Genomic DNA, 27153 nt, shown 5'->3' on the forward strand with positions numbered 1-27153 from the left:
TGATAATATATGCAGCCTACATAACACTTTAAGAGTATATCTCAATTCTGGGAATTTAGCAATAGCAATAGCACTTGGAGATACAGTATATGCTGCTTTACAGCACTCTCTGGGCGGTTTATAACGTCAGTACATTGTACCCAATCATCTGAGTCCTCATTTTACCAACCTTGGAAAGATGGAAGGCTGAGTCAATCTTGAGCTCCGTCAGGATCGAACTCCAGGACTGTGCAATGCTTGCAATACTACATTCTAGCCACCAGGGTTGGGTCTAAGAGGACTCGCCCTGGTCAACTCGCCCCGGTATAATTCACACTAGCCAACTTGCTGCGGGACAAAAATTACATAATATAAAAGAAATGAAGAAATAGAATCATTAAAAGAGAGGATGCAAAAGGAGGGACAAAACCAGTGGTGGGATTCAGCCAGTTTGCACCAGTTCGGCAGAACCGATAGCTAATTTTTTGTTGTCCAGGAATGGACTTCCGGAAGCAGCATCCACACAGAGAACCTGTTGTTCACATATTTGAATCCCACCACTGGACAAAATGAAATGTGAATGGCAAAATGGGGGGGGGGGAGGAAATCAGGATATCAAAATGTGTCCCTTTCAGGGGCGGGGCTATTGTAACTTTGAATGGTCATAAGTTGACGATCACCTGTAGCTAGGTGTATTAATGACAAGTTCTTGCAGTGGAAGAGAGGAACCTGCTTTTGCCAATCACAAATATGAACTAATCAAAAGCTACTATAACTTGATTTTGTTTTTCTAGCCGAAACTATGCAGTTAGCTCAACTCTGAGGACAATACTGTGTTTCCCCCAAAATAAGACCCGGTCTTAATTCTTTATTTTCTTTATTACCTCCAAGAGGCACCAGGTCTTATTTTCGAGGGTGGCTTTTCCACTCAACTCTGGCACCGACAGACCTGCCCAGCCAGCCTACTTCTTCTGCGTCCAAAGGAGCAGCTTCATTCTTCAGCTGAGAATGGAGTTCTGGCCTGCATTTTGCCATCAGAGGCCTTTCTGGAAGGCCTGTGCAGCCGAGAACCGAGCTATGGATTGAAACTGAACTTTATATATATGTAAATTTTAAATTGCTAACAAAGAATTAAGGGAGACTGATATGCATTTCAAACTTATTAGTTTTCATCAGTCAGCCATACCCTTCTGAGATTCGAACCTGGGCTGATTGCACATTAGGCAGTTGTTTTCACCTCTAGGCCACAGGCTCTCTCTCGCTTTGTTAGCTGAGAAGCAAGGGGAGATATGTGTCAAATGCTTGTTAACTATTTTAGATTACCTTGCTAGGCCCCAAACATGGGACAAATCTTTATTTCCTGTTTCAGCCTAACCTGAAGGCCATTGACAGGCAGTAGTCACACCGGTGACAGCTCATATTTATGTAAATTTTAAATTGCTAACAAAGAATTAAGGGAGACTGATATGCATTTCAAACTTATTAGTTTTCATCAGTCAGCCATACCCTTCTGAGATTCGAACCTGGGCTGATTGCACATTAGGCAGTTGTTTTCACCTCTAGGCCACAGGCTCTCTCTCGCTTTGTTAGCTGAGAAGCAAGGGGAGATATGTGTCAAAATCTCAGATAAAGGGTATGACTGACTGATGAGAACATAAAGAGTTCGAAATGATCATCTCAGCCTCCCAAATTCTTTATTAGCAATTTGAATAATTTGCACAAATAATGAGCTGTCATAAGTTGACTATATCCTGTGGATAAGCCTCGAGTCAGGCCAAAACAGGAATGAAAGAGTTAATTAGCAAGGTGCATTCAAAAAGCCTTGACAAATACTTAACACACATTTGCCTTGCCTTCTAGCTAATAAAAGAGAGAAAGAACCTGTGGCTCATATATAAATATAATCTTTGTTTATGTGCAAGCAGTTTTGTAGGTGCTTTATATTGGGAAATTAGTTATAGAAAAGCAAATGTTTCATGCTTTAGGTACAGGGGATTGCTTACATGAAAAGAGCATGGTAAGGGGAGGGGGGAAAGGAGTTATGGTGGAACCTGGGTTATTGTGTATGAGTCATCATCTAGGAATTATTTTTCTGTACCTTTTGTTTCCTAGTACCAAGACCAGATCTCTTTGTTCTGGAAAGGTATAAAAGGTAGAAGACATCTTTTCTGGTTGTTGCCTTCATCTCTGTACCAGCCACAAAGAGAGATGTAGCCACCCAACTCTATTTTGATCAAAATAAAAGTGGTTTGCTTGCTGAAACCTCGGCTCAGGAGCTTCTTTTGGCTCTTTTAAATTCCTGAGTAATGCTGGGGCGATTGTGAGGCTAAGTGTAAAACCTTACAAAACCATAGCTCGGTTCTCGGCTGCGCAGGCCTTCCAGAAAGGCCCCTGACAGCAAAATGCAGGCCCAGCTCCATTCTCAGCTGCAGAATGAAGCTGCTCTTTTGGCCGCAGAAGAAGTGGGCAAGCCAGGTAAATGCTAGCTGATTTTTAGGTCTGTGCCTCGCTCCAAAACTAGGGCCTATTTTTGGGGTAGGGGTTATATTATGTCGTGGGCTCTGATGAGCAGGAACGAGAACACGCAGAGGAGTACAGACGAACACATACTTTATTTAAGCAGAAACTGTACTGAGAGATTGGATTCACCCTGCCTCAATATATGTAGCCAGGCCCTATGGTATTAACCAATCGGATTGAAGCTATACTTGCCGCCCTAAGTTGACCAATAGCAGGACTGGCACCGTCCTGTCTGAGATGCTGGAGAACCGTTGGTTCTCCACAAAGCACGTGGTGATATTCCAAAAGCCCAGTACATAACAGGTTATATTAGGCCCATCCCCCAAATTCAAGCTAGGCTAGGGCTTATTTTTGGGAAAACACGGTAGCTGTTGCCAAGGGTGAAAAAATGTATAATCGTCTTTCATTTAATTACAGCAGTCCCCAAATGGATATCCAGTGAAATAAGCTCAATTACAAGCAATCCTTAGTCTCAAGAACAAGTAAAAAACTAGAACTTTGCCCTGGAAAGTTTGAGGTTTGGACCTTGGGTGTCTCAATTTAAAATCCACAGTAAGGCCCCTGTTATTAAAAGTCCGTTCTTCTCATTTATAATGCCAAAAATGCTTTAAATTGACTGTAAATATAGCCAAGATTATCTAAGAGTCAACCTTGTAGTATTTAATAAGGTTTACTTTGGGGCAAGTATATATAAAATTGAAGGCTAAATAATGAGTTTGATCATCAATGCAGTTTTATATGAGGTACAATATATGCAGTTAAAGGGACACGGTGGCTCAGTGGGTTAGGACGCTGAGCTTGTCGATCAGAAGGTCGGCAGTTTGGCGGGTCGAATCCCGAGTGCCGCGTAGCAGAGTGAGCGCTTGTTACTCGTCCCAGCTTCTGCCAACCTAGCAGTTCGAAAGCACGTAAAAATGCAAGTAGAAAAATAGGGACCACTGCGGTGGGAAGGTAACAGCGTTCCGTGCACCTTTGGTGTCCAGTCATGCCGGCCACATGACCACGGAGACGTCCTTGGACAAGCGCTGGCTCTTCGGCTTTGAAACGGAGTTGAGCACCGGCCCCTAGAGTCGGAAACGACTAGCACGCATGTGCGGGGGAACCTTTACCTTTACCTTTATATGCAGTTAACTTAGGGAATAAACTACATCATTTCCCAATGATGTAGCAACTTACAAGCTGGTCAATCAAAATTTTAATATGGTTTGTATTATTCCTATTCTAATCAAAATACTGTTAACTTACTATGAATTTCATTGCTTTCTGCCGGAACTGTCTCAGAAGGCAGTTCTGCACATCAGAATTGTTTCAAAGAGCCTGTGCAGGACATTAGTCGTTTTCCCTCAAACTCAAGATGCATCTGGGACTATACAGAGATGTATTATTTGATGTTATATACAATTATGCCTATCTTTGCCTGACAATTTCAGCATCCAGTACAGTACTATAGGGGGTACCTTGCTCAATAGCAGTAACTGTGAGAGGGATCTCGGAGTCCTAGTGGACAATGACTTCAATATGAGCCAGCACTGTGCTGCAGCTGCCAAAAAGGCCAACACAGTACTAAGCTGCATTAACAGAGGGATAGAATCAAGATCACGTGAAGTGTTAACACCACTTTACAATGCCTTGGTAAGGCCACACTTGGAATACCGCATCCAGTTTTGGTCACCACGATGTAAAAAAGATGTTGGGACTCTAGAAAGAGTACAGAGAACAACAAAGATGATCAGGGGACAGGAGGCTAAAACATATAAGGAACTGTTGCTGGAATTGGGTATGTCTAGTCTAATGAAGAGAAGGACAAGGGGTGACATGATAGCAGTGTTCCAATATCTCAGGGGCTGCCACAAAGAGGCAGTCTTTTAGCTATTCTCCAAACAAAGCACCTGAAGGCAGGACAAGCAGCAATGGATGGAAACTAATCAAGGAGAGAAGCAACTTAGAACTAAGAAGAAATTTCCTGACAGTGAGAACAATTAATCAGCGGAACATCCTGCCTCCAGAAGTTGTGAATGCTCCCACACTGTTTTTAAGAAGAGACTGGACAACCATTTGTCTGAAATCGTATAGGATTTCCTGCCTGAGCAGGGGGTTGGACTAGAAGATCTCCAAGGTCCCTCCCTATTATTATTATTATTGATCATCGCAGTCAGCCAGATGTTCAGACTGGATTTGGCATTTTTGTCTACCTATCGAGTCCTTACCAAGGACCTGGGATAGGCAGATGTGGATGTTTGATGGTATTATAGATATATCGCATCATCATCATCATCATCATCATCATCATCATCATCATCATTATTATTGTTGTTATATACATAGAGACTGTTATTTTTATATTGGTCTTTGTAATTTCTAAGGGGAGACTGCATAATAGATAGATAGATAGATAGATAGATAGATAGATAGATAGATAGATAGATAGATAGATAGATAGATAGATAGATAGATAGATAGATAAATAGATAGGTATGTATGTATGTGTGTATGTGCGCGCATGTGCACACACACACACACACACACAGAGAGAGAGAGAGAGAGAGAGAGAGAGAGAGTGAGAGAGAGAGAGAGAGAATGGGTGTAAATTAGTGCTTTAAAGCCAGCATTAAAATGGTACTTTTAAAAACCAGGAAAACAAACTTTTAAGTATGTAACAGAGGGATATCACAAATATGCTATTTCTGCACCAACAAGAATAAAATAGAACAAAATGAAAAAATATTGACATAAAAGTCCTCAATTTACAACAGTTCATTTGGTGACAGTTCAAAGTTACAATGGCACTGACAAAAGTGACTTATGACCATTTTTCACACTTACAGCCATTGCAGCATCTCCTTGGTCATGTGATCAAAATTTGGACGCTTTGCAATTGGTTCATATTCACGACGGTTGCAGTATTCCGGGGTCACGTCATCAGCTTTTGCAACCTTCTGACAAGCAAAGTCAACGGGATAGCCAGATTCACTAAATAACTGTGTTACTAACTTAACTGCCAGATTCACTTAACAATTGTGGCAAGGTTGCAAAATAGGGCATTTCAACAAATCCCTCGCTTAGCAACATAAATTTTGGCCTCAATGTGTGTGTGTGTGTGTGTGTGTGTGTGTGTACACGTGTATGGCAAGAAATGTAAAAAAATGCTACCCAGTCCTAGCAGGATCTTTTACAAGACTCTTCCACTGAGTTTCAGTGTCTTGAATAAACAATCCTCATTTTAAGGAGTCAGCCTCCTACAACGTCAAAGCTGACACCAGCCGGAGCATATAAAAACTCAGATCAGTGGAATCTCCTAGAGCTGGACATGACTGAATGGTTAACATCATCCTCCTCCTCCCATAAGGTTTGAAACCCTGGATCTCACACTACCCTGTTGCATCTTGTAACTTTTTGTCCTCTTCCTTTGATGTATTTAGAACAGAACAGAGCTGGAAGGGATCTTCGAGGTCTTCTAGTCCAGCCCCCTGCTCAAGCAGATCCTATATACCATTTCAAACAAGTGACTGTCTAGTTTCTTCTTAAAAATTCTCCAGTGATGGGGCACCCACAATTTCTGAAGGCAAGCTGTGATTGTCCCCACTGTTAGGAAGTTTCTCCTCAATTCCAGGTTTGCTTCTCTCTTTGGTCAGTTTCCGACCATTGTTTCTTGTCCTGCCCTCTGGTGCTTTGGAGAATAATTTAACCCCCACTTCTTGGCAGCAGCCCCTCAAATACTGGAACACTGCTATCATGGCACCCGTTTCTTCTCTTCATTAAGTTAGACATACCCAATTCCACCAACCGTCCCTTATGTTTTAGTCTCCAGGCCTTTGATCATCTTAGCTGCTCTTCTCTGAACTTTTTCCAAAGTCTGAACATCTTTTTTGCAGGATGGTAACCAAAATCGATTGCAGTATTCCAGGTGTGGTCTTACTAGGGTTTTATAAAGTGGTACTAATACCTCATGCGACCTTGATTCTATGCCTGTTTATAGAACCCCAGACTGTTATTAGCTTTTTTGGTGGCTGCTGCACACGGCTGGCTCATAGTCCAGTGATCGTCCACTAGGACTCCAAGGTCCCTCTCACAGTTAACTGTTTTTGAGCCAGGTCACATCTAATCGGTATTTATACATTTAATTTTTCCTGCCTAAATATAGGCGGGAAAATACTGTGCTTTTCTCCACAGTAAAATTCATTTTATTGGATAGGGCCCATCGTTCAAGTTTGTAAAGATCTTTTTGGACCCTGAGCTTGTCTTCTGGGGTGTTGGCTATTCCTGCCAGCTTAGTGTCATCTGCAAATTTGATGAGTTCCCCTTCTATTCCCTCATCTAAGTCAATTTATGAAGATATTGAAGAATACTGGGCCTAATATATGGTCTTGTGGCACCCCACTGCTTACTTTTCTCCATGTGGATATAGTACCAATAATAATAATAATAATAATAATAATAATAATAATAATAATAATAATAATAATAATAATAATAATAATAATAATAATAATAATAATAAAGTTGGAAGGGACCTTGGAGGTCATCTAGTCCAAATCCCTGCTCAGGCAGGAAACCCTATACCATTTCAGACAAATGGCTGTCCAGTCTCTTCTTAAAAACTTCCAGTGTTGGAGCATTCACCACTTCTGCAGGCAGGTTGTTCCCCTGGTTAATTGTTCTGTCAGGAAGTTTCTCCTTAGTTCCAGGTTGCTTCTCTCCTTGATTAGTTTCCATCCGTTGCTTCTTGTCCTGCCTTCAGGTGCTTTGGAGAATAGCTTGACTCCCTCAATGAGGACTGCTTGTTGAGTACGGTTTGTCAGCCAGCTACAAATCCATCTGGTAGCGATGTTGTCTATTCCATCTTTTCCTAGCTTACCAAGGAATAGGTTGTGTTCTACTTTGTCAAATGCGTTACTGAAATCTTAAGTATACTACGTCCACAGCATCACTTTCTTGCGAAGGTTGTTGAGAGTGTGGTGGAGCATCAGCTCCCTCTGGTTCTGGATGAAGCGGATTATCTAGACCCGTACCAATCGGGCTTCAGGCCCGGGTACAGCACGGAGACGGCATTGGTCGCTCTGGTGAATGATCTCTGGAGGGCTCGGGACAGGGGATATTCCTCTGTCCTAGTCCTATTAGACCTCTCAGCGGCTTTCGATACCATCGACCATGGTATCCTGCTGCGGCGTCTCAGGGGATTGGGAGTGGGAGGCACGGTCCTTCAGTGGTTCTCCTCCTATCTCTTGGGACGCTCGCAGTCGGTGTTGGCAGGGGGGCAGAGGTCGACCGCGAGGCCTCTCGTTTGTGGAGTCCCTCAGGGGTCAGTCCTCTCGCCTCTCCTGTTCAACATCTACATGAAACCGCTGGGTGAGATCATTCATGGTTTTGGAGTTGGGTATCATCAGTATGCTGATGATACCCAGCTTTTCATTTCGACCCCAAACCACCCCAGTGATGCCCTCGACGTGATGTCCCGCTGCCTGGAGGCGGTTCGGGTCTGGATGGGGAGGAACAGGCTTTGACTCAACCCTGACAAGACTGAGTGGCTGTGCGTACTGGCATCTCGGGATATTCAGGATATCCCATCTCTCTCTATGGGGGGTGAGTTATTACCCCCCGTAGATAGGGCTCGCAACTTGGGGGTCCTCCTAGACTCACAGCTTTCTTTAGAAGACCATATAGTTGCTGTGGCTAGGGGGGCCTTCGCCCAGGTTCGCCTGGTGCGCCAGTTGCAGCCCTATCTAGACCGGGATGCCTTACGTACGGTCACTCATGCGCTCGTGACCTCTCGTCTGGACTACTGCAACGCTCTCTACATGGGGCTACCCTTGAAGACCACTCGGAGGCTCCAACTGGTACAGAATGCAGCCGCGAGAGTTGTGTTGGGAGTTTCCCAACACTCCGATGTTACACCTCTGCTCCGCGAGCTGCATTGGCTTCCAGTTGTCTTCCGGGTGAGATTCAAGGTGTTGGTAATGACCTACAAAGCCCTACATGGCATGGGTCCGGAATACCTTGGGGAGCACCTGCGGCCGGCCTCAACTTCCCTCCGCCCAGTACGCTCCCACAGAGAGGGCCTCCTCAGGGTGCCACTGGTCAAAGAATGTCGTTTGGTGGCCCCCAGGGGGAGGGCGTTCTCTGTGGGTGCGCCGGATTTATGGAACCATCTTCCGGTCGAGCTCCAGATGGCGCCTGACCTCCGCTCCTTCCGGCGCGATCTCAAAACCTACCTTTTTGAACAAGCTGGCCTGGCCTGATGGGATGGGGTTGGGTTTTATAAATTTGTTTTAACCTTTTTAATGTGTTCTAACTTATTTATGGGCATTGTTGTTTAATCGTTTGTAATTTTTGTATCTTGTTTTTTAATATGTATTGCCCTGTTCACCGCCCTGAGTCCTTTGGGAGAAGGGCGGTATACAAATTAAATTAATAAATAATAATAAATAAATAATATTTCACTGGTCTACTAGTCACTTTTATCAAAAAATGAAATAAGATTGGTTTGGCGCGATCTGTTTTTAACAAACCCGTAAAACCGCACCTATTCGCTAAAGCAACTGAAGGCCGGACAAGAAGCAAGGGATGGAAACTAATCAAGGAAAGAAGCAACCTGGAACTAAGGAGAAATTTCCTGACAGTTAGAACAATCAACCAGTGGAACAACCTGTCTCCAGAAGTTCTGGGTGCTCCAGCACGTTTTAAAGAAGAGACTGAACAACCATTTGTCTGAAGTGGCATAGGGTTTCCTGCCTGAGCAGGGGGTTGGACTAGATGACCTCCAAAGTCCCTTCCAACTCTTGTTATTCTGTTACACCTCCCCAGCCAATAAAAAGAGCATACCGAATGATTTTTTTTTCCAAGTTAAGTATTTTATTATCAAAATTATTACATCTCTTGTGAAAGTTCAAATTTTACAGCACAGTGTACAACTCCACTTGAGGGTAGCACTGCAGCCCGCCCGGCACTCCCGACTTCCCCGGATGACTCCTATCCTTCCCAGCACCTTGAACAGTGCTTCATCTCTGCCTGCTTTTCTCCAGACGGATCCTTGCAACGTTAAGAGCAAGCTCGACAGGATGGGAAAAGGTGACTGCAAAGCCCAGTGAAGCTGACACCCTTTTATACAGTATATAGGACACCCGCTTTCTGGGTGACAAGTTCCATTCCCCCAACACGCTCGCAGCCAGATACTTTGAGGAAAGATTTCTCGTTTCTTCTTTTCCACTTTTGATTTTTTTTTTAAAAAAAAGTCTCCTCTAAACTGAATGAAGAACACCTGATTTCAATGAGTTAGAGAAACCTGCAACAGCCCTAATTAAAAATGCAAATGAAAAACAAAAAATAAAATAAAAAAAATAATAATTTTTGCTTCTGAGAAAGGAAGGAAGACATGCTCACAGCATCATCTTGTGGAAGAGGGAAGGAAAAGGTCCGTGGCAGCACTTGGGTTAGACCTGCCTGATATTTGCTAACCTACTAATGGTTATAACTGAATATAAAATTAAGATAAATAAAAACACACGCTTGAAGAGTAAACAAGTGAGAAAAGCTGGCAACTGTATGGAACTGGACAGCGCAACCAGTGGGGCTGGAAGTGCTGTTGGACCTCAAAGAAGTGGTAGCCGGAGCCTCACGCACGTGCGCGCACACACACACACACTCACACAAGGACACGCCTGACAAGAGCAGCCATGTCAACCACCCAGACGGGGCGCTTCTCTCACCATCATCAGACTACACAATCAGACTATGTAACAACTTGATCATACAAAGCTGTTCCCTGCGACAAGCCACCATCTTCACGTGGCAGAACGTTGACGACACTCCATTGCGAAGTACAGCCTGGCCCAAGACTTGGTTCTGCGAGCGATGTTACTGTTGCAGCAATATTCACTTGCGGATCCTGTCTTCTCTCTCTCTCTCTCTCTCTCACACACACACACACGGACTCATACTTGAGCGGACGCACACAGACATACATACATACGTACACGCACTACCACCAGCCCTATCCCATGAGTCTCTGCCCAGAGCCTGGACACAATAAATGCTCTTGCTTGCAACTGGAATGATCAGAATGGACTACACCACCCACCCTCCCCCAACCCAGAATGTTCTGGGAACCCAACTCTGCAGAGAGCACTTTGGGATTTTTTTTTTTAAAGGAACAGCCCCGCCCGCCCCCCCCCCATCGCCCTTCCCTAATGTTCTGATTTGCACGGTTTCTTATTCAAGCTTACCTGCCTGCCCAGGTGACTACAAGCTAAGGGCACAGGCAGGAGACAGAGGCCATGCCACTCAGCACCCATTTGCTTTCTCTACAACGTACCCAGGCATCGTGGCGATGCTTTGCTACAGGCTCTGCCACCATTTCCACCGCCACCGCCACTTTCTCCTCGTTTCAGAGCCAGGGGGTGGCTGGCAGTGCTTTCGCTCGCTCGTACATCCTGAAGCCTCGGCCTCTGGCCCTTCGCCATTCCAGCATCCTTCCTTTCAAGCTACCGCCGGAAGGAAGAGTAGGCAACTCAGTCCTGCCCTACGAAAGGCCCGTCTGAGTCTTTACGCCCGACCCTGGAAGCTGCTGCAGTCTGTACGGGTGAATGCTGCTCCCTCCCCCTCGGTGAGAGTAGTGCTGCGAGTTGGAAAGTGCTGCGGTGGCGGCGGCTTTGGAGCTCTGGTAGAGAGCAGGTTGCCCGGAAGCGGGAGGGTTGATAGTCCGTACGTCCGACTGAGGGGGCCTAGAGGAAGAAGTGCAGCTGGCAGTTCCCATGCAGGGATGCGACCCTGATTCGGAGGACGGCAAACAGTCTGCAACTGTCGAATGGGCAGGACTAGGAGCGGCGGTGGCGGGACAGTTCTTCTTCAAGACTCCGCCGCCAGAATGGTGCTGGTTGCTATAATACCCAGAGGTCCCTGCAAACAGAGCCGTAGAGTCCGTGGAGCCCGACGGGGTGGAGGACATGGAGGATTCCGAAGAGCCGAGGGAGGGGAGGTGTCCGGCTCTCTGGGACTGAGACCGGTAGCTGTATCCAGGGGATGGAACGGGATGTCCTCGGTACGGCGAGGAGCTCTGGAGAAGAGTCTGAGATTCTGTATGCGGACTGTCCGACTGCAAGAGCTGGGAGGGGGAAAAAACGCAAAACACAATAATATTATATTCAGCTGTAGCTTGCCTACCTGCACAATCCTCCTTAAGGAAGTCTGGATCGGGGAACTCCAAACCTTTTGAACCAGAACACAGGTCGGGAATCCAGCATCGTGACCTGGATGAGCCTACAAAATGGCTGCAATGGGTGGAGATGGGCGGTCACCAAACGTTCTTTTGAGCAGAAAGGAAACCGGTCACGTTGTTGCCCACCGTCCTCCTCTGGCACAGAAGGATGCGTCCACCAACCTCCGACCTACATTTTAGTTCTCAATATGTGGGGTATTTCCAAAGGGCCATTTGTTACAGGCAAGTCCTCTGCTTACAACCACAATTGAGCCCGTTTCTATTGTTCAGTGAGTTTTGCTCCATTTTACGACCTTTCTTGCCACAGTGCTTAAGTGAATCACTGCAGTTGATAACTTAATAACCTGGTTGCTAAGTGAATCTGGCTTCCCCATTGACGCTGCTGGTCAGGTGGTCGCAAAAGGGGATCACGTGACCTTGGGATATGGCAACGGACACGAGTGAACCTATTGCCAAGCGTCTGAATTTTGATCACGTGAACCCTGGGGATGCAAAGGTTGCAACTGTGGGAAAGGGTCACGAGCCCTCTTTTTTTCCCTGCCGTTGTAATTTTGTATGGTCACTGAATGAACTGTTGTAACCCGAGGACTACCTGTATCGGTATTTTCTAAAACGAGGGAATTTAAAATGCACTTTAAAAGATTGGGAAAGGCTGGGTACCTTGTGGAAAACCTAGAAGATGGATGAATTTCTACGGGTAGAGACTTTTAATACCCAAACTTGCTACTGCTTCTCATACCTGGTAGCTGTATCGAGAAGGACTGTAAACAGCTGAGCCCTTGAAGGAAGAACCGAGCGATTCTGATAAGTCTCCTTCTACAGCATCTAGAAAACCAACCAGAGAGATAAGTATAAAGACGGCATATTCTTTCCTGGATCAGGCAATTAAGTGGCAAGAGTCACTTCCCTGAGACTGGCATCTGTAGAGAATGAACGAATGAACGAACGAACGAACGTTCATTCACTCATCTTGCATGCCACTGCAATCATTCAGACTCTTGGCAATTTACAACAAAGAAATATATAACAACACAGTGAAAACATTTGTAGTAAGAAAGACTGCCTAAATTAAAACAAATTAATAAAATATCAAATCAAATATCCGACGGGTGGTTGTTTTTTTTTACAGAAATAAGGTGAGGAAGCATTCCTGAGAGGAAATGTAACCTCGAGAAACTTGGAAGCCTGAGCAACGTATTGGAGGCACGAGGTGTACTGGAGAATATTTGCATGTCATGAGAACAGTGAGATACAGGAATGGGAAGGCACACCACAACATAGTTAATTGTCCTTCCTTTGGACCACTCTTGTCATGTCGACGGAAAGAAAGGGAATAACTACTGGAAGAGTAATAGCTCTAGAGCAGGGGTGTCAAACTGCCGGCCTGCGGGCCGGACGCGTCACGCAGAAGCCGCGCCCACCCCATTGCCAGCAACGGCAAAACTGTCCCGATAAGTTGTGCGATGTTGAGAGTTCAACACGTCTGCTCTAGAGCAGTTCACAACAATGAAAACAAACTGCTTTATAAATTCTACCCTGCAACTCATTTTGTGTTTCTCTTCCCATGACTATACCCATATGGGGTGGAGCATGGGGGGAAAAATACACCCTTCATTCAAAACGATGCCAACATTGATTTGATTAGGGGTTTTTGAACATTTTTTTATATATAACTAGATGGCTGCTCCTTATTTAAGTAGGACGTCTGTGACTGCGACCCACTACTGTATGTGGCTACTTCTTGTCAGCCATGTGGTGTCCTTATGATTCCTTTATATTTATAAAAATGGAAAATTTGTGGGGGAGGGTTGCCAAATCAAAAGATGATTTTGCAAACCGTTATCTTCCAGGAAAGCCTTCCCCCCCTTTTTTTTGCAGAAAATTCAGACCTAGAGATGACTGTTAACAGACAGTTGTGTAGTATCTTTAGAAACCAGCCTGCTTCAAGCGGGTTGGATATTTCAATGGGGAAGTGGCTCCACAGAGAAGAATGATTCCACAAGGAGAGTCCTCACATATTTTTCGGCGTTCCAAGAAGATTCATCCTCAGGGCTCCTGTCTGATATATTATTCTCTCACTTACCTACTTCTCTCTCTCCTACGCTATCTCGAGACGGCGAGGGTTCTCCTCGCGGACATATTTTAGCACTGCTACGTAAAACCTTCTCCAAAATGCCACGTCCTTCTCGAAGTCGCTCAACAGAAGTGGGCACCATCCTTTAACACGAGACAGAGAAGGTCGAAAAAAAAGAGTGAATATGGGAATTTCAAGTTTTGGGGCAAATAAACTGTTGCTTGGTTTACATAAATGCACAAACGGTAATTTTAAGGCTTGTAAACACAATAAATTTCATGTTATTTATTGAAAACGTTCGTTTCTAGGGTGGGATCAGGTCCCCAGACATGCTTTCACATGCAGCTGATGCCACGTTGTTGGCTGAAGGCCCAAATGACTTGCAATGAATATTAGACCTACTGCAAAATGCAATGTGGACTACGGATCTGAAAACCAATGCATCTCCAGAAGAATGGATGGAGAGAGAAGGGGAGGCTGAGAAAGTCATAATGGATGAAATGGATGAGATGCCCCCCCCCAAAAAGAGAGGCAAAACTTTATGACTTGTGTCCCTTAGTGATGGAATTGCCAGCCCCAATTACATTCTGCACAGCCGCATTTTTCTTCCGTCGTGGCCTAGGGTCTTCAATTTCTTATTTATTACTCCCTTTCTACACTTTGCACAATGTTGCTTAACCCGATGGGTATGTGGGTACCTCGCAACCGATTCTCAGAACCAAGCTCTAAAGCAAGGCTTGCCCTCATAGAGGCGGGTCACAAGCCCTTTTCACTGCTATTTGTAGTTTCCTGGTTTAGACAGGCTGTAAAGGCCAGTTCCCAGGCACAGAGTACTACACCCACCCATTTGTGCTCAATATGTCACTCTGGTGCCATAGGGTAACTCCTCTTGTGAGGGAAGAGGAGCAGGAAAACTGGCTCTTGCCAGGAACCCCTTTAGTTGCATGCCTGCTGTAGGATTTCCACAGAATGACGCGTTGGCTACTGGAAAGCCAATCTGCCCTGGTGCTGCCTGTAAGAAATGCTTAGCAGAGGGAGTCTTCCTCAGACTAAGACAGGGGTAGGCAACTTCGGCTCTTTTATGACTCGTGGACTTCAACTCCCAGAATTCCTGAGTCAGCTATGAAGTCCACGAGTCATAAAAGAGCTGAAGTTGCCTACCCCTGGACTAAGATAACGCAGCATTAGCAGTCCTAGAGGTAATCACTTGGCCAATAATGTCAGCCTTGCTGGGCAAGATTATCCTGTTGCATCATACCGAGGGATTTTTTTTTAGATACGAGGGTGTGAATTACGCAAACGTTTCCTTCTAAAGGCTGGGTAAAAACAAGCAATACGGCTTACCACCGACTGCTGATGCTGTCATGCGATTTGCAGTGACTAGTTGCTCTTGGCTCTGGGGGGCTCACTTCCTCCAGATGAGTCAGGGAGGAGTGCGAGGGGGAGAAGCCATGTTGTGGAGACGATAGGGTGAGACCCCCGGAGCCTGGCACGGCACCAACGTCCACATCTGGCCCAGAGCTGCTGCTGCTGCTGTTTAGTCGATTAGATGCCACTGTGCATCTGGCTGAATCCCCTCCCTCCTTGGCCTCTTGCTTTCGTTTGCGGTACTCCAGCAGAGATACCTATGAGGGGGGAAAAAAACTATTATCAAATCTAGCTGACGCCAAGTTTGGGTAAGTTAAGGTTAAATCAGGCTACGGCGACTGTTTTGACCGCAAATCACTACCAATGCCACAGAACTAGATTTGGAATTAGCCTCGCAACTGATCTTTGCTCAAATTTCAGATTAGGCTCAGTTAAAAAACAACAACAACAACACCTATTTCCTACGATGGCAGGAAGCCCACAAGCAAAAAGCACAGCAAAAAAAGAAAAAAGAAAAAAAAAAGAAAAACGTGCCTCTCTCCCGAAATTAATGACTTATCTACGCTATTCGTAAATTTCTCAGCTACCGTTTTTACCAGAACGTTTGTGTGCTCATCCTTCTTTCAGAATCGTCCGTGATATATTTTTACAACCCCCGATTCAACCTTTTTATATGCTCCTTCCCTTGCTCTCTTCCTTCAGGGAGTGATCATTTCTGCTTTACCCTCTCCTTTTCCCACCCCTTAATTTCCCCCCCCTCCCACACTCACCTTTTTTCTCTGTGGAGGGTTCTGGGGGGCAGGTTTGACTCCTTCGCAAGTCCTCTCACCACAGTGGGCCACTGAGCCGTGTACTGCTTCTTTAAGAACTGCCTGCTCGTGCCTGCCAAAGTATCCCTCTGCGGGAGAACTGCAGCTGCCCGTATCTGGATTCAGAAGCTTCCCATCGGCCATCTGGGGAGACTCTCTTAATAAGCCATCGGCCCGGGGCATCGCGTTCAAAGGGGAAAAGGCATACATTAAGTTAAACTCTGTCCGGAAAGCTTGGTCAGCGCTTCTGAGCAGAGTCTGGCTTTCCCCGCTCTTTCCCAGGAAGCTGGCATCGGAGGGCTGGGAGGCTGGATCAGAATGCCCCGTGGCAAGTAACGAAGGTCTCTCCAGGCAGTTGTGAGCACCGGCGTCCAGGTATCCCGCCTTTGGCGTCTCCAGGTCTGTCCTGAGGCAGAGCTAGAATAGCCAACCGGGGGGGTGGGGTGGGGGGCAATGGGAGGACAGGGAAGAAAAGGATATCAAATAAGGGGGAGAACCGGGGAGGAGGGGCACAAAAAGAGAGAAGGAGAAACAAGAGAGAAAAATGAAATATTTGCCCTTTGGGCAAAATAGCGCACAATACTTTCCCGCTACTTGGTCCCTTAACCTGTTGCGGTCTTTCTGCTCTCTTTTGCTTTTTATCTGTTCTTCTACCTGCACAGTCCATTTTCCCCCCACCCCTCTCCAGGCAGCAGATTTTGCACATTCTCGGGGTCCCGTCCCCCCCAAAATCTGGGTTGGAAATATTAATGCCCCCCCCCAAACGGCCTTGGTGTTTTTAGCAAGGTCACCCATTTCACATATAACATCACAACCATTTCAATAAAAGGGGAAGAATCGACACAAATGTCAAGGCAAGCAACGATGCCACGCACCGGATGTCCTGATCAACCAGCTACTTTACGGTACAACTGTTACACGAGCACACTTTTTTCCTCACACCACATCATTCAGAAATCTCCTCAACACAGAGACTGACAAGAGTAGGTGGCAGAGTACGAGGAGCAACCACTAGATGATGGAATCCTGGGTGGTTCTCTACACAGAATATGTTCGCAGTCATAATGACAAGATTCCTTTACAGGAATCTTTCCCTGACATCGGCAGAATTGCTCTAAAAACAAGCAAGAGATAAGATGTGATGTGTTCTAATCAAAAGAGATGGTTCTTTGGCAGTCTGTACTTCTTCCCCCTTTTCCACTGCTTTCAAGCCCCATCTTGATCCAAACTATTATAAAAGGTCTCTAGTTACCTCAGAAGAATTAAAATACCTGGGCCTCTAATCTCTCTCAACCTTGGCAACTTTTAAGACTTGTGGACTTCAACTCCCAGAATGCCTCAGTCAAAATGGCTGGCTAGGGAATTTTGGAAGTTGAAGTACACGCAGCTTAAAGTGGCCAAGATTGAGAAAGACTGTTCTAGACAGACTTCGTTTCACTGTTTAATTTTTTTTAAAGAAAAAATATCTTTGAATTAATCTCTCCAGTCTAAAGCCATGCACAGAAAGTGTACATTATTTTTTTTTTTTTTATTTTAATTCCATTTATATCCCGCCCTTCTCCGAAGACTCAGGGCGGCTTACAAGCTTAGCAGTAGCCTTCATTCTATGTATATGCCTGCTTATTAGGGCTTTCACACCCCCCCAAGCGGCATTATTACAAAGTCAGCTTAATTGCCCCCAACAATCTGGGTCCTCATTTTACCTACCTCGGAAGGATGGAAGGCTGAGTCAACCTTGAGCCTGGTGGGACTTGAACCTGCACTAATTGCAGGCAGCTGGTGTTACTTAAGGAGGCATTAGCCCACTGCTCCACCAAGGCTCATTATCATTATCTCTAACCCATTTAGTCTGAAGAACAGGAGGCAGTGGAAAGCTGCTCTTGCCTGCTGGAAGTGTGCTACTTATCACCTGTATACTACTAGCTAGCTTCTAGAGGAGGGGTGTCAAACTCGCAACGTCACGTGACGCGACTTGGCGTGACTTTTTTCCCCACTGCCGGCAACAGGGTGGGCGCCGTTTCTGCACGACGCATCCGACCCGTGGACCGGCAGTTTGACACCCCTGTTCTAGAAGTATATGCCATTTAACAGAATCTGTCTCTAGCTCTCTTTTTTCCCCCCTGCCGTTTTGCAAAGTTTTCATAGGGCACTTTCACCCCAACGCTTTGTTTGCAGGCTACCAACTTCAACTGCTGGTCTTCACTCAGCTGAAAGTATCTCCCTTGAGGAAGGCTAAGGTTCTTTATGCCACTCAGCCTGCTTGCATTATATATATATATATATATATATATATATATATATATATATATATATATATATATATATATATATATGGATCTTTGCTCATTCGGGTTTTTCCCCGCGTAGAACTAAAGGTGTAGGAGCAACGTTTCGACGGAATCCCATCCGTCATCATCAGGCTGGTGGCTTCAGCTTCCTTCTTCTGGGAGAAGCATGTGGCTGTTTGTTCCTCTTTTTTTTTAAACTGCCAGAGGGGGTGTGTTCTGTGGGTGGAGGTGTGCTCTGATTGGGTGGGGGATTAAGTGTGTTCTGATTGGGTGGGGGTGTGTTTTGAATGGTGGGTGTGTTCTGATTGGGTGGGGGTGTGTTTTGAGTGGATGGGCTGGTCTCAGCTGCCAGCCTTAGACCTGAGCTGGTGAGTTGTGCTGCTTTTGTTCGGCTTCGTGTTTGTGGTGGTGCCATGTTTTTATAGTGGATGTCAGTTTGCTTATTGTGTGGTTTGGAGGGGTTTAAAGTGGCTGATGTTGCAGCTGTAGTTAGGTTTCTGTTTTGTGGTTGTGCCTCGTTATCATTGTGGGTTCGGATTTGCTTTTTGAATGGTTGTGTGGTGGTGATGTTATGTGATGTTATCATGAGTTTGGGTCTGGTATCATTCTTGGTGGTTGGGACTCGTCTGTCAATATATATGGATCTTTGGTCATTCGGGTTTTTTCCCCGCGTAGAGTTGAAGGTGTAGGAGCAACGTTTCGACGGAATCCCATCCGTCATCCTCAGGCTGGTGGCTTCAGGAAGAAGGAAGCTGAAGCCACCAGCCTGAGGATGACGGATGGGATTCCGTCGAAACGTTGCTCCTACACCTTCAACTCTACGCGGGAAAAAACCCGAATGACCAAAGATCCACATACAAACACCTGCGAATATCACAGTTGAAGAGGTGGGGAAATGAGAATCGCTCAGAAGTGGCCTTTTACTAAGCATGGTTCGGCATGTAACGGGCTTCTATCAGTTATGGGTAGCCATCTGGGTTTGAAATAAGGGTAGACAAACATAAAGACCACACAGGGTATCTGGATAGGTTACAAAAACGAGAACACCATGCAACAACAACAACAAAAATTTCAATGTTTAGAATAGAGGCACAGCGAAATGCAATCTTAAACAGCTTATTTTTTTAGCAGAAATATTAAGGCTAACCCCTCTGAGAGACTTTCCTAGTCTGCTGGCCAGCTCAGGCTTCTTAGTGGTAGGAACTTAGCTGGTGGCCACCAGGCCGCAGAAGGCAGCCTTTGAAACCTTAATAAACCCAAACGCTGTCTTAAGCATCTGACAATAGAAAGGCCATTTTTTTTATCTTTACACTACGTTGCTTAAGCATTTATTTTACGACTGAATGACAGAGTTTAATACTAGACAGCAAAGTAGAGCGTAAGCATGCAGGTCGATAAGAACCTACAGCATAATACCCCTTGCATCTGCAATAGCTAATCAAAGCAATTATTCCCTCCAAGTTCTATTATGTTTTATCTCAGATCCCTCTCAACATCTAAGGAAGGCTTCCTTTGTGTTCACTGACTGGCATTATTAGCCCGGATTCAGAATTTGTATCTTGAAGAATTTGGACCTGGGGGGGGGGGGTAGAGCAGATGCAGAATAATCTTGTGTTGTAAAGAAACAAGGAGAATAATAAGCAGGGGCATTTGAGCTTTATGCTGGTTTAGTTCAGTTTTTCTCTCTGCTTCAGATGGATGGAGTAGAACAGGGGTGGGCAACCTCGGCTCTTCGATGACTTGTGGACTTCAACTCCCAGAATTCCTGAGCCAGCCATGCTGAGGGGAAAGGGAGAAGTTTCCAAGCTTAGCCATGCTGGCTCAGGAATTCTGGGAGTTGAAGTCCACGAGTCATCAAAGAGCCAAGGTTGACTATCCCTGACAAGGCTTTTGACCTGTAATGCCTCAGATGAACTGCATAGACCAGGGGTAGGCAACCTTGGCTCTTGGATGACTCGTGGACTTCAACTCCCAGAATTCCTGAGCCAGCCTGGCTCAGCTTGGAAACCTCTCCCTTTCCCCTCAGCATGGCTGGCTCAGGAATTCTGGGAGTTGAAGTCCACGAGTCATCCAAGAGCCAAGGTTGCCTACCCCGGGACTAGAACGTAACATGCTTCCCTGTTTCCTACCCAACTAGAACTACAAAGGAAGCTGACTTGTCCCTTCCTCCCCACTGACTTCCTCCTTCTCCTGCCGCTTCCCCCACCCCACCCCTCCTCCCCCCCCAAGAACACACATTTGCTCAACACACAAACCAAGTGCCCACGCTCTCCGCCCTCCAATTGAGATGGTGTGATAACTACCTCGGGCGACAGGGACTCGGGCCTATGCGCAGGGGTACTCTCAGGGGAGGATACGTTCTAGGAGGGAAAAGCATCTTGTTATTCATCTAATTTTACAAGTCAAGAGGCAAAATAAAATAAAGTGAGAAAAAAAACAACAACAACAACCTCCAAGCGTAGAGGTTAGCCGCAGCTATTCTGGAGCAAAACAAAAATAAAAAAATAAAAATAAAACTCTTCTGGGGTGGTCCTCAGCAGTTGGGGGTGGGTGGGTGGGTTTAAACTACAAACATTACACAGACTTTAGGACAAGAGTTATCGTATCTCATTGCTGCAATGTCAGGCCCAAATCAAAGAAATCAGGATGCAGTCTTTTTTTTTAAAAAAACCCTTACTTCTAAACCTCAGAAAGTCAGCCTGAACTAGCACAGGACAGTGATGGCGAACCTTTTAGAGACCGAGTGCCCAAACTGCAACCCAAAACCCAATTATTTATCACCGGGTGCCAGGTGGGACGTGGCCCACTGGATGGGGGGGTGGCTGTGGTGGTCAAGGCAGACTGGGTGGGTGTGGCCAAAGTGGGCATGGCCACCTCGATGTTGCTCGTGGGGAGGGACGCCTGTGGGGGCCAGACAGGGTTGGGGGAGATCCATGGGGTCTCTGGCACGTGGGGTGGCGGGCAGGAGGCTTGTCCCACGGGGTGAGGCGAAGCAGGGCGGGGGTACCATTGCCACGGGGCGAGGCGAGGCAGGGACCAGTCTACTAGCTGCTGCCTGCCACCATCGGCCCCCGCACACAGAAGCCAGCGAGCGCAAAAAGCTGCCTCTGAGCTGGACAGCTGGCTGACAGCTGAGGAGGCGATGCAGTGGGTTGTGCCCAGGAAAAGCAGAGCATGCGAGGCCAGGAGGGACGGGACGGGACCGGGGGGGGAGGAGGAGGGAAACCAGCCGTGCCGGGATGCATCCGGCCACTAGGGACCTTGGGCGGCTGGTTGAAGAGGGACGGTTGCCATCTCCGGGGCCTGGCACGTGTGCCCACAAAGAGGGCTCTGAGTGCCGCCTCTGGCACGCCTGCTATAGGTTCGCCACCACTGGCATAGGACGTTCTTGAGTGTCAAAACCCCAAACAACCCCTTACTAATACACAGCCAGGTCAGAACTGACTCTACGTAGGTAGCCTTGCTGCCAGGGACAGCTGAGGGAGGGACTGGGGGTAGGAGCTCGGTAGACTGAACCCAAGGGACTGAGCCAGAGCGCTCCCAAAGAGGCAGCTTAGAAGCAGGACATGGAAATGTTCACTTCTTGGTCTTGGAGCTCAGGAACGGGGACTCAAAGAGACAAACTTCCTGACTCTGAAGGCAACGTGGAGCGCTGGCGAACTGGTGACGGATTATGCAGGAAAGGCTGCTTCCCCAATGGGCAACCACAGTGGACGTGAAGTTAGCTTGCTTACTTCCCAGGGAGAAGACGGACATGACAGGTAAGGAAGGTTTCTGGGGGCATGCTCTTACTGCATTAAAAAAAAAACTTCCTTAATGTAATATAAGTATTAAATTATTTAGATTTATGCAAGGTCTGGGGAATATTCTTCCTGTCCTGTCTTGTATGCTGTGGGGGAATTAGGCTACCCTCAAACTCGGCTGCCCATCATGAAAATCAGGGAAGTGTTGTGGATTTGAGTGCTGGGGGCCAGGAGTGGGGGAAATGCAAGTTTCTATTCATACTCGACGGTAATCTTCACTTTATGACTCTGTGTGAGTCCTCATCTTATGACCTAACCCAGGGGTAGGCAACCTCGGCTCTTTTATGACTCACAGACGTCAACTCCCAGAATTCCTGAGTCAGCATAGCTGGGAGTTGAAGTCATAAAAGAGCCGAGGTTGCCTACCCCTGACCTAACCTCTCTCACAGGCCTCGGGGGATATTAAAATTGAAAGCTGGAACACAGGTAGTCCTCAACTTACGGCAGTTTGCTTAGTGACCATCTGAAGTTAAAACGGCATTGGGGGAAAAATGACTTCTAACCATTTTTCACATTTACGACCGTTGCAACATCCCCACGACCATGTGATTTACATCTGGATGCTTGACAACTGACTCACATTTATGACTGTTACAGTCTCCCGGGGTTATGTTATTACCTTTTGCAACCTTCTGAGAAGCAAAATCAATGGGGGAAGCCAGATTCACTTAACAACCGTGTGACTAATTTAACAACTGCAGTGATCCACTTAACAAATGTGGCAAGGAAAAATGTCAAATGTGGCAAAACCCGCTTCACAAATTTCTCACTTAGCAACGTAAGTTTTGGGCTCAATTGTGGTCATACGTTGAGGACTACCTGTACTATATCTGTTGACTTGAACTTCTATAGGAAAGAGAGGAAAAAGTAATAATAAAAAAATATAACCAGAGGATAAGAGTAAAAACAGCAAAAAAATGTATGCTCTATAACCTCTTAATTACAAGGGATAAGTTTCCACTTTCTTTACTTCAAGTATATCCCAAATGTTCCGTTCCTAGAGTAATTTAATTCAAATATGGGACCCAGGAATTCATTATGTAAGAAAAGAAATCTCACACTGCAGGTTTACAACAACTGATTTCTCCCTGAGCATAATTTCCAGAATTATACAAATGATATACACATGACATACAGGAAGATTTGCTTAAAATGACCTCACACTGCTCCAGGCTAGCTTGGAAGTTTATTTCACAACTGGGTATAATAAGGGATCAGCAAAAATTTAACTAGTGGCACAAGTTTTCGGATGACTAAGAATCTTAACTATGGTACTGTCTTAATATGCAATATATTTTCTTCCAACAGTAGTGTATGTACAATTAAATGTGACACTAGCTGTTAAACTAGTTTGTTTCCTCAAACTATATTAGCTGGTTTTTGTGGAGTCGCTGTGTTTTGTGCTTGTTGTGTATAATTGATTTAGTTGGCTTGATTTAATAGCCGAATTTGGCTTGGTTTGAATTTGTTTAATGTGCTGATGTTTAGGGATACACTAATAATGTTCTACTCCAATGTTTATTTGAATTTACATTCATACATATTTGCTTTCATTTACACTGGACCTATGAATTTATAAACTTGTGTGCTGCCTGTATTTCCAGACAGAATTTGAGATCTGATGTTTGACAATGGTTTGTTGAATAGTCTTGAAAAGGCAGCAGGGAACAGCTTAAATAAAATAAAATGCCATAATGAGCAGAATAAATAACAAAGCCTCAGTACAGAAAATGTAGATGGGGGAAATCTTTCTTACAAAAATACAGGATGGGAGGACAAAAGACTCATATACAGTAAAAAGCAGTAGTTTTGATTCTGCCCAAGATGAAAAGCTTTGTGAACTGACTTAAGACTGATTCTGCCAACTTCTCCTCCGCTGCCAACTTCAAATTAGCAGTGCTTCAAATTGGAAGCAGAAACTGCTTCAAAATACAATCTCCTACCATCTTCTCACGGCAGTATCTGTAAGACTGGTTGGGTTAAGAGGCCTCAGTGAAATGTGATACTGTCTGTGAAGCTACAATTAACAGCATATTTATTTTTAAAAATGAAACAAATAGGCTTATACTGTGACTCTTAAAACTCTTCTTTTTTTAAAAAAGAAACCGTGCTTGAGGATTTCTCGGGAGTAGTTTTTGTGGCTTTCTCACATATGGAAAATAGATTTGAGAGTATCTGAAAAATGCAAAAAGGCAGAGGTTGAACAAGAAATGGGGACCCCTGCCATCTTCTGGGCAACAGTAAGAGAATATACCACGAAGAACTAGTTAAAACTGCCAATTCTGAAAAAAACAATAAAGGAGAATATTTGTAGCTTAGCATTGACATGAGGGGTCCTTGGTGCTCTATATGAGCTTGCTGGTTTTCTTGCAGACGTTTCATTAACCAAACTAGGTAACATTATCAGTGCAACAATGTCACTAGCTAGTTTGGGTAATGAAACGTCTGCAAGAAAACATGCAAGCTTATATAGAGCACCAAGGACCCCTCAAATTCTGGAAAAAAAAAACAAGGCTTCTGTTGTAATTTAAAGACAACAGAAATTAAGATTATGAAGTCATGTAGTTTTTAGTGATATTTTTTTTGGTAACTGCAGAGAACCCAAGCCCATCCCTAACAGTGAGCAGCTGGATCATAAGATATGCTAACGTATGTAAGAAACAAGGGTCAAAACATCTGAATCCTCAATGGTGACTGATTCAGCAATCAAGAGAATATTATTTCCATCAAGTTCTATTAAGAGGAGTGGCAGATGCCAAGGATAGCCACATCTTCCAAATTTCAAATCCATCTCGCACCAACAGATGGGACATAATCGTGGGACATTTGAGAATGAGCGCATTTGACTCTGGGTTATTCTGTAAGAAACCCACAAAACTACGCGTTCAACATCTGCCTTAAAATCTAAGTGTTTAGAAGAGGTTTGAAAAACAAGAGGCAAATATGAAGAGAAGGATAATCTGATGCAGATGGCAAAACATGGGCTCAGGTGTTGATTTACCAGGCAATGCATGTGGGGGAGAAGGAGTCTGTGAACTTGGCAATATAAGTACCAACAAAGTGTGTGTGTGTGGGGGGGGAGAGAGAGTGTTCAAGCAGCGATTAGAACAGGGGTGTCAAACTCAATTTCATTGAGGGCCGCATCAACACTGCGGTTGCCCTCAAGGGGCCGGGTGGGCGTGGCCTACTGGGTAGGCGTGGCCTACTGGGTGGGCGTGGCTAGAGTGTGTATGGCCTACTGGGTGGGCGTGGCCAGGTCTACATCGTTCGCATCAAGGGTGCCTATGGGGGCCTGGGCAGGAGTGGGACAGATCTGAGGGTCTCTGGCAGAAGGAGGGTCTCTGGGCCAGGGGCAAGGCAGCGGGGGCCGTTCCCTCACTGTTTCCAGGATGGCTTCACGGGCCGCATGAAACCATTTCGCGGGCCGCATCAGGCCCCCGGGCCTTGTGTTTGACATGTCTGGATTAGAAGGACATGAGGGAGCACTAATACCAATGACTCTAATATACATAGCAATAAGGGAACAGATAATTCACCCTATTAGTACAGGTAGTCCTTGACTTATAACCATTCGTTTAGTAACCGAATAGTTTCAACAGCACTAAAAAAAAAAAGTGACTTATGACCATTTGCAGGGTCCCTGTAGTCACATGACCAAAATTCAACCGCCTGGCAAACTGGCATATATTTTATGACGGTTGCACTCTCCCAGAATCCCGCGGTCAGCTTTTGCAACCTTCTGACAAGCAAAGTCAACGGGGAGGCCAGATTCCTTTTATAACAACCCTTGTCACTAACTTGACGGCTGCAGCGAATTCGCTTAACAAACGTGGGAAGAAAGGTCGTTAAAAAGGGAGGCAAATCTCACTTGGCAAGAGAAATTTTGGGCTCAACTGTGGCCGTAATTCGAGGGCTGCCCGTATCTCTAATGAACTCTTTTAAAGGTTCTCTTAAAATCTCATCCATGCGCCCCTTGTGTTAACTGTTTTTCTTCCCAGTAACTTCGATGCGCGTCTCCTAGGTTTTGCGAGCAGAATTGCTTCCCCCAGCGATTGAGCTCAGCTTACCTCAAACTGTAGTGGAGTATTGCAGCGACTAGCAGCCAAGGAGGGAATTGGGGAGAAGATCACACCACAGCCATTGCGACTCTCCTCCTCTCCTGGCATAGACGAGGAGGACGTGGTCAGGTGTGGGCTCAGCGCATCGGGAAGCAGGGACTCAGGAAGCGGAGGAGTGACAGGAGACAGTGGCCTCAATAATTTAGTAACACTCTGCTCCATCAGGTAGCGAGACTTCCACTTCTTCAGAGGGCTCAATACATCTGGAATTCAACATACGACGTAGATGACATTTTACTATGATAAAGCCCTCGTCCTCGTGCTCAAAACGTCCATCCCTCTCTACATGTACCCATTGCGTCTTAAATTTGGCTCCTGCCACATGAACAGTCACTCAAAGCTAATGCCAAAGTTGAAACGAGGGACAATGTTCTAAAAGGAGGACAATCTGAGGACTCAATGGATGTTCCAGGAATGAAAAAAAAGTACTCAACTGAAAGCAGTCAAATTCAGGCCTTCGGCCGTTTTGTTGTTGTTGTTGTTTTTAAAAAGAAAAAGCAAACAACTCCAAATTATTGTTTTGTTAAGACTAATTCAGCGACAGGAAACTTGTCACAATACAGAGCTGCAGTCAAGACAGAAATACCTCAAGTCTTGCCCTATTCCATACAAATTCACATTCGTTTTCTTCAACTTCTGAACTAAAGCTCGGTTGATGGAAAAGCTGTCGTGGATGTACAACAAGGCTGAGCAGGAGCTAACAACCAATCCAACATCATGCTTTTAGCAGCCTATTTAGTTATTTATTATCCATCTACTTTTCCATCTCCAATTTTCCTCACAACCAACATCACATAAAGAGAATGGACTGAAAGCGACTAGATTTAGCTAAAATCTTCCTAGTGAGCTTCCATGGATTCTAATATGGCTTAATAGCTAATCAATAATGTATTACAGCGAGCTTCTTCCATGGCCGAGGGTGTATTGGACCTTGGAATTCCCTGATCCTAAACTAAAATCTTATCCACCGTATCACAATGGCT

At 45.4% G+C, this 27153-nt stretch overlaps 2 protein-coding genes across 4 annotated transcripts in view; one reads left to right on the forward strand and one right to left on the reverse strand.

The window, feature by feature from the left end:
- TADA3 (transcriptional adaptor 3) overlaps window positions 1-27153 on the forward strand; it is a 701258-nt gene that overhangs the window by 399520 nt on the left and 274585 nt on the right. The window lies entirely within an intron of this gene.
- Window positions 10639-27153, reverse strand: part of SETD5 (SET domain containing 5) — a 70117-nt gene continuing 53602 nt past the window's right edge. The window contains exons 18-24 of one of the 3 annotated variants that reach the window (XM_081320053.1): window positions 26120-26373; window positions 20553-20609; window positions 15923-16378; window positions 15129-15409; window positions 13794-13927; window positions 12450-12535; window positions 10639-11596 (exon numbers count right to left, since the gene is read on the reverse strand). In XM_081320053.1, the coding sequence (XP_081176179.1) occupies window positions 11015-11596; window positions 12450-12535; window positions 13794-13927; window positions 15129-15409; window positions 15923-16378; window positions 20553-20609; window positions 26120-26373 (1850 nt within the window). In that variant the 3' untranslated portion in view covers window positions 10639-11014. The remainder of the gene's footprint in view (window positions 11597-12449; window positions 12536-13793; window positions 13928-15128; window positions 15410-15922; window positions 16379-20552; window positions 20610-26119; window positions 26374-27153) is intronic. The other 2 variants (XM_081320055.1, XM_081320054.1) reach the window with 2 other exon arrangements.

Source organism: Vipera berus (genome assembly GCF_964194415.1).
Source record: "Vipera berus genome assembly, chromosome: 2".
Classification (NCBI taxonomy): Eukaryota; Metazoa; Chordata; class Lepidosauria; order Squamata; family Viperidae; genus Vipera; species Vipera berus.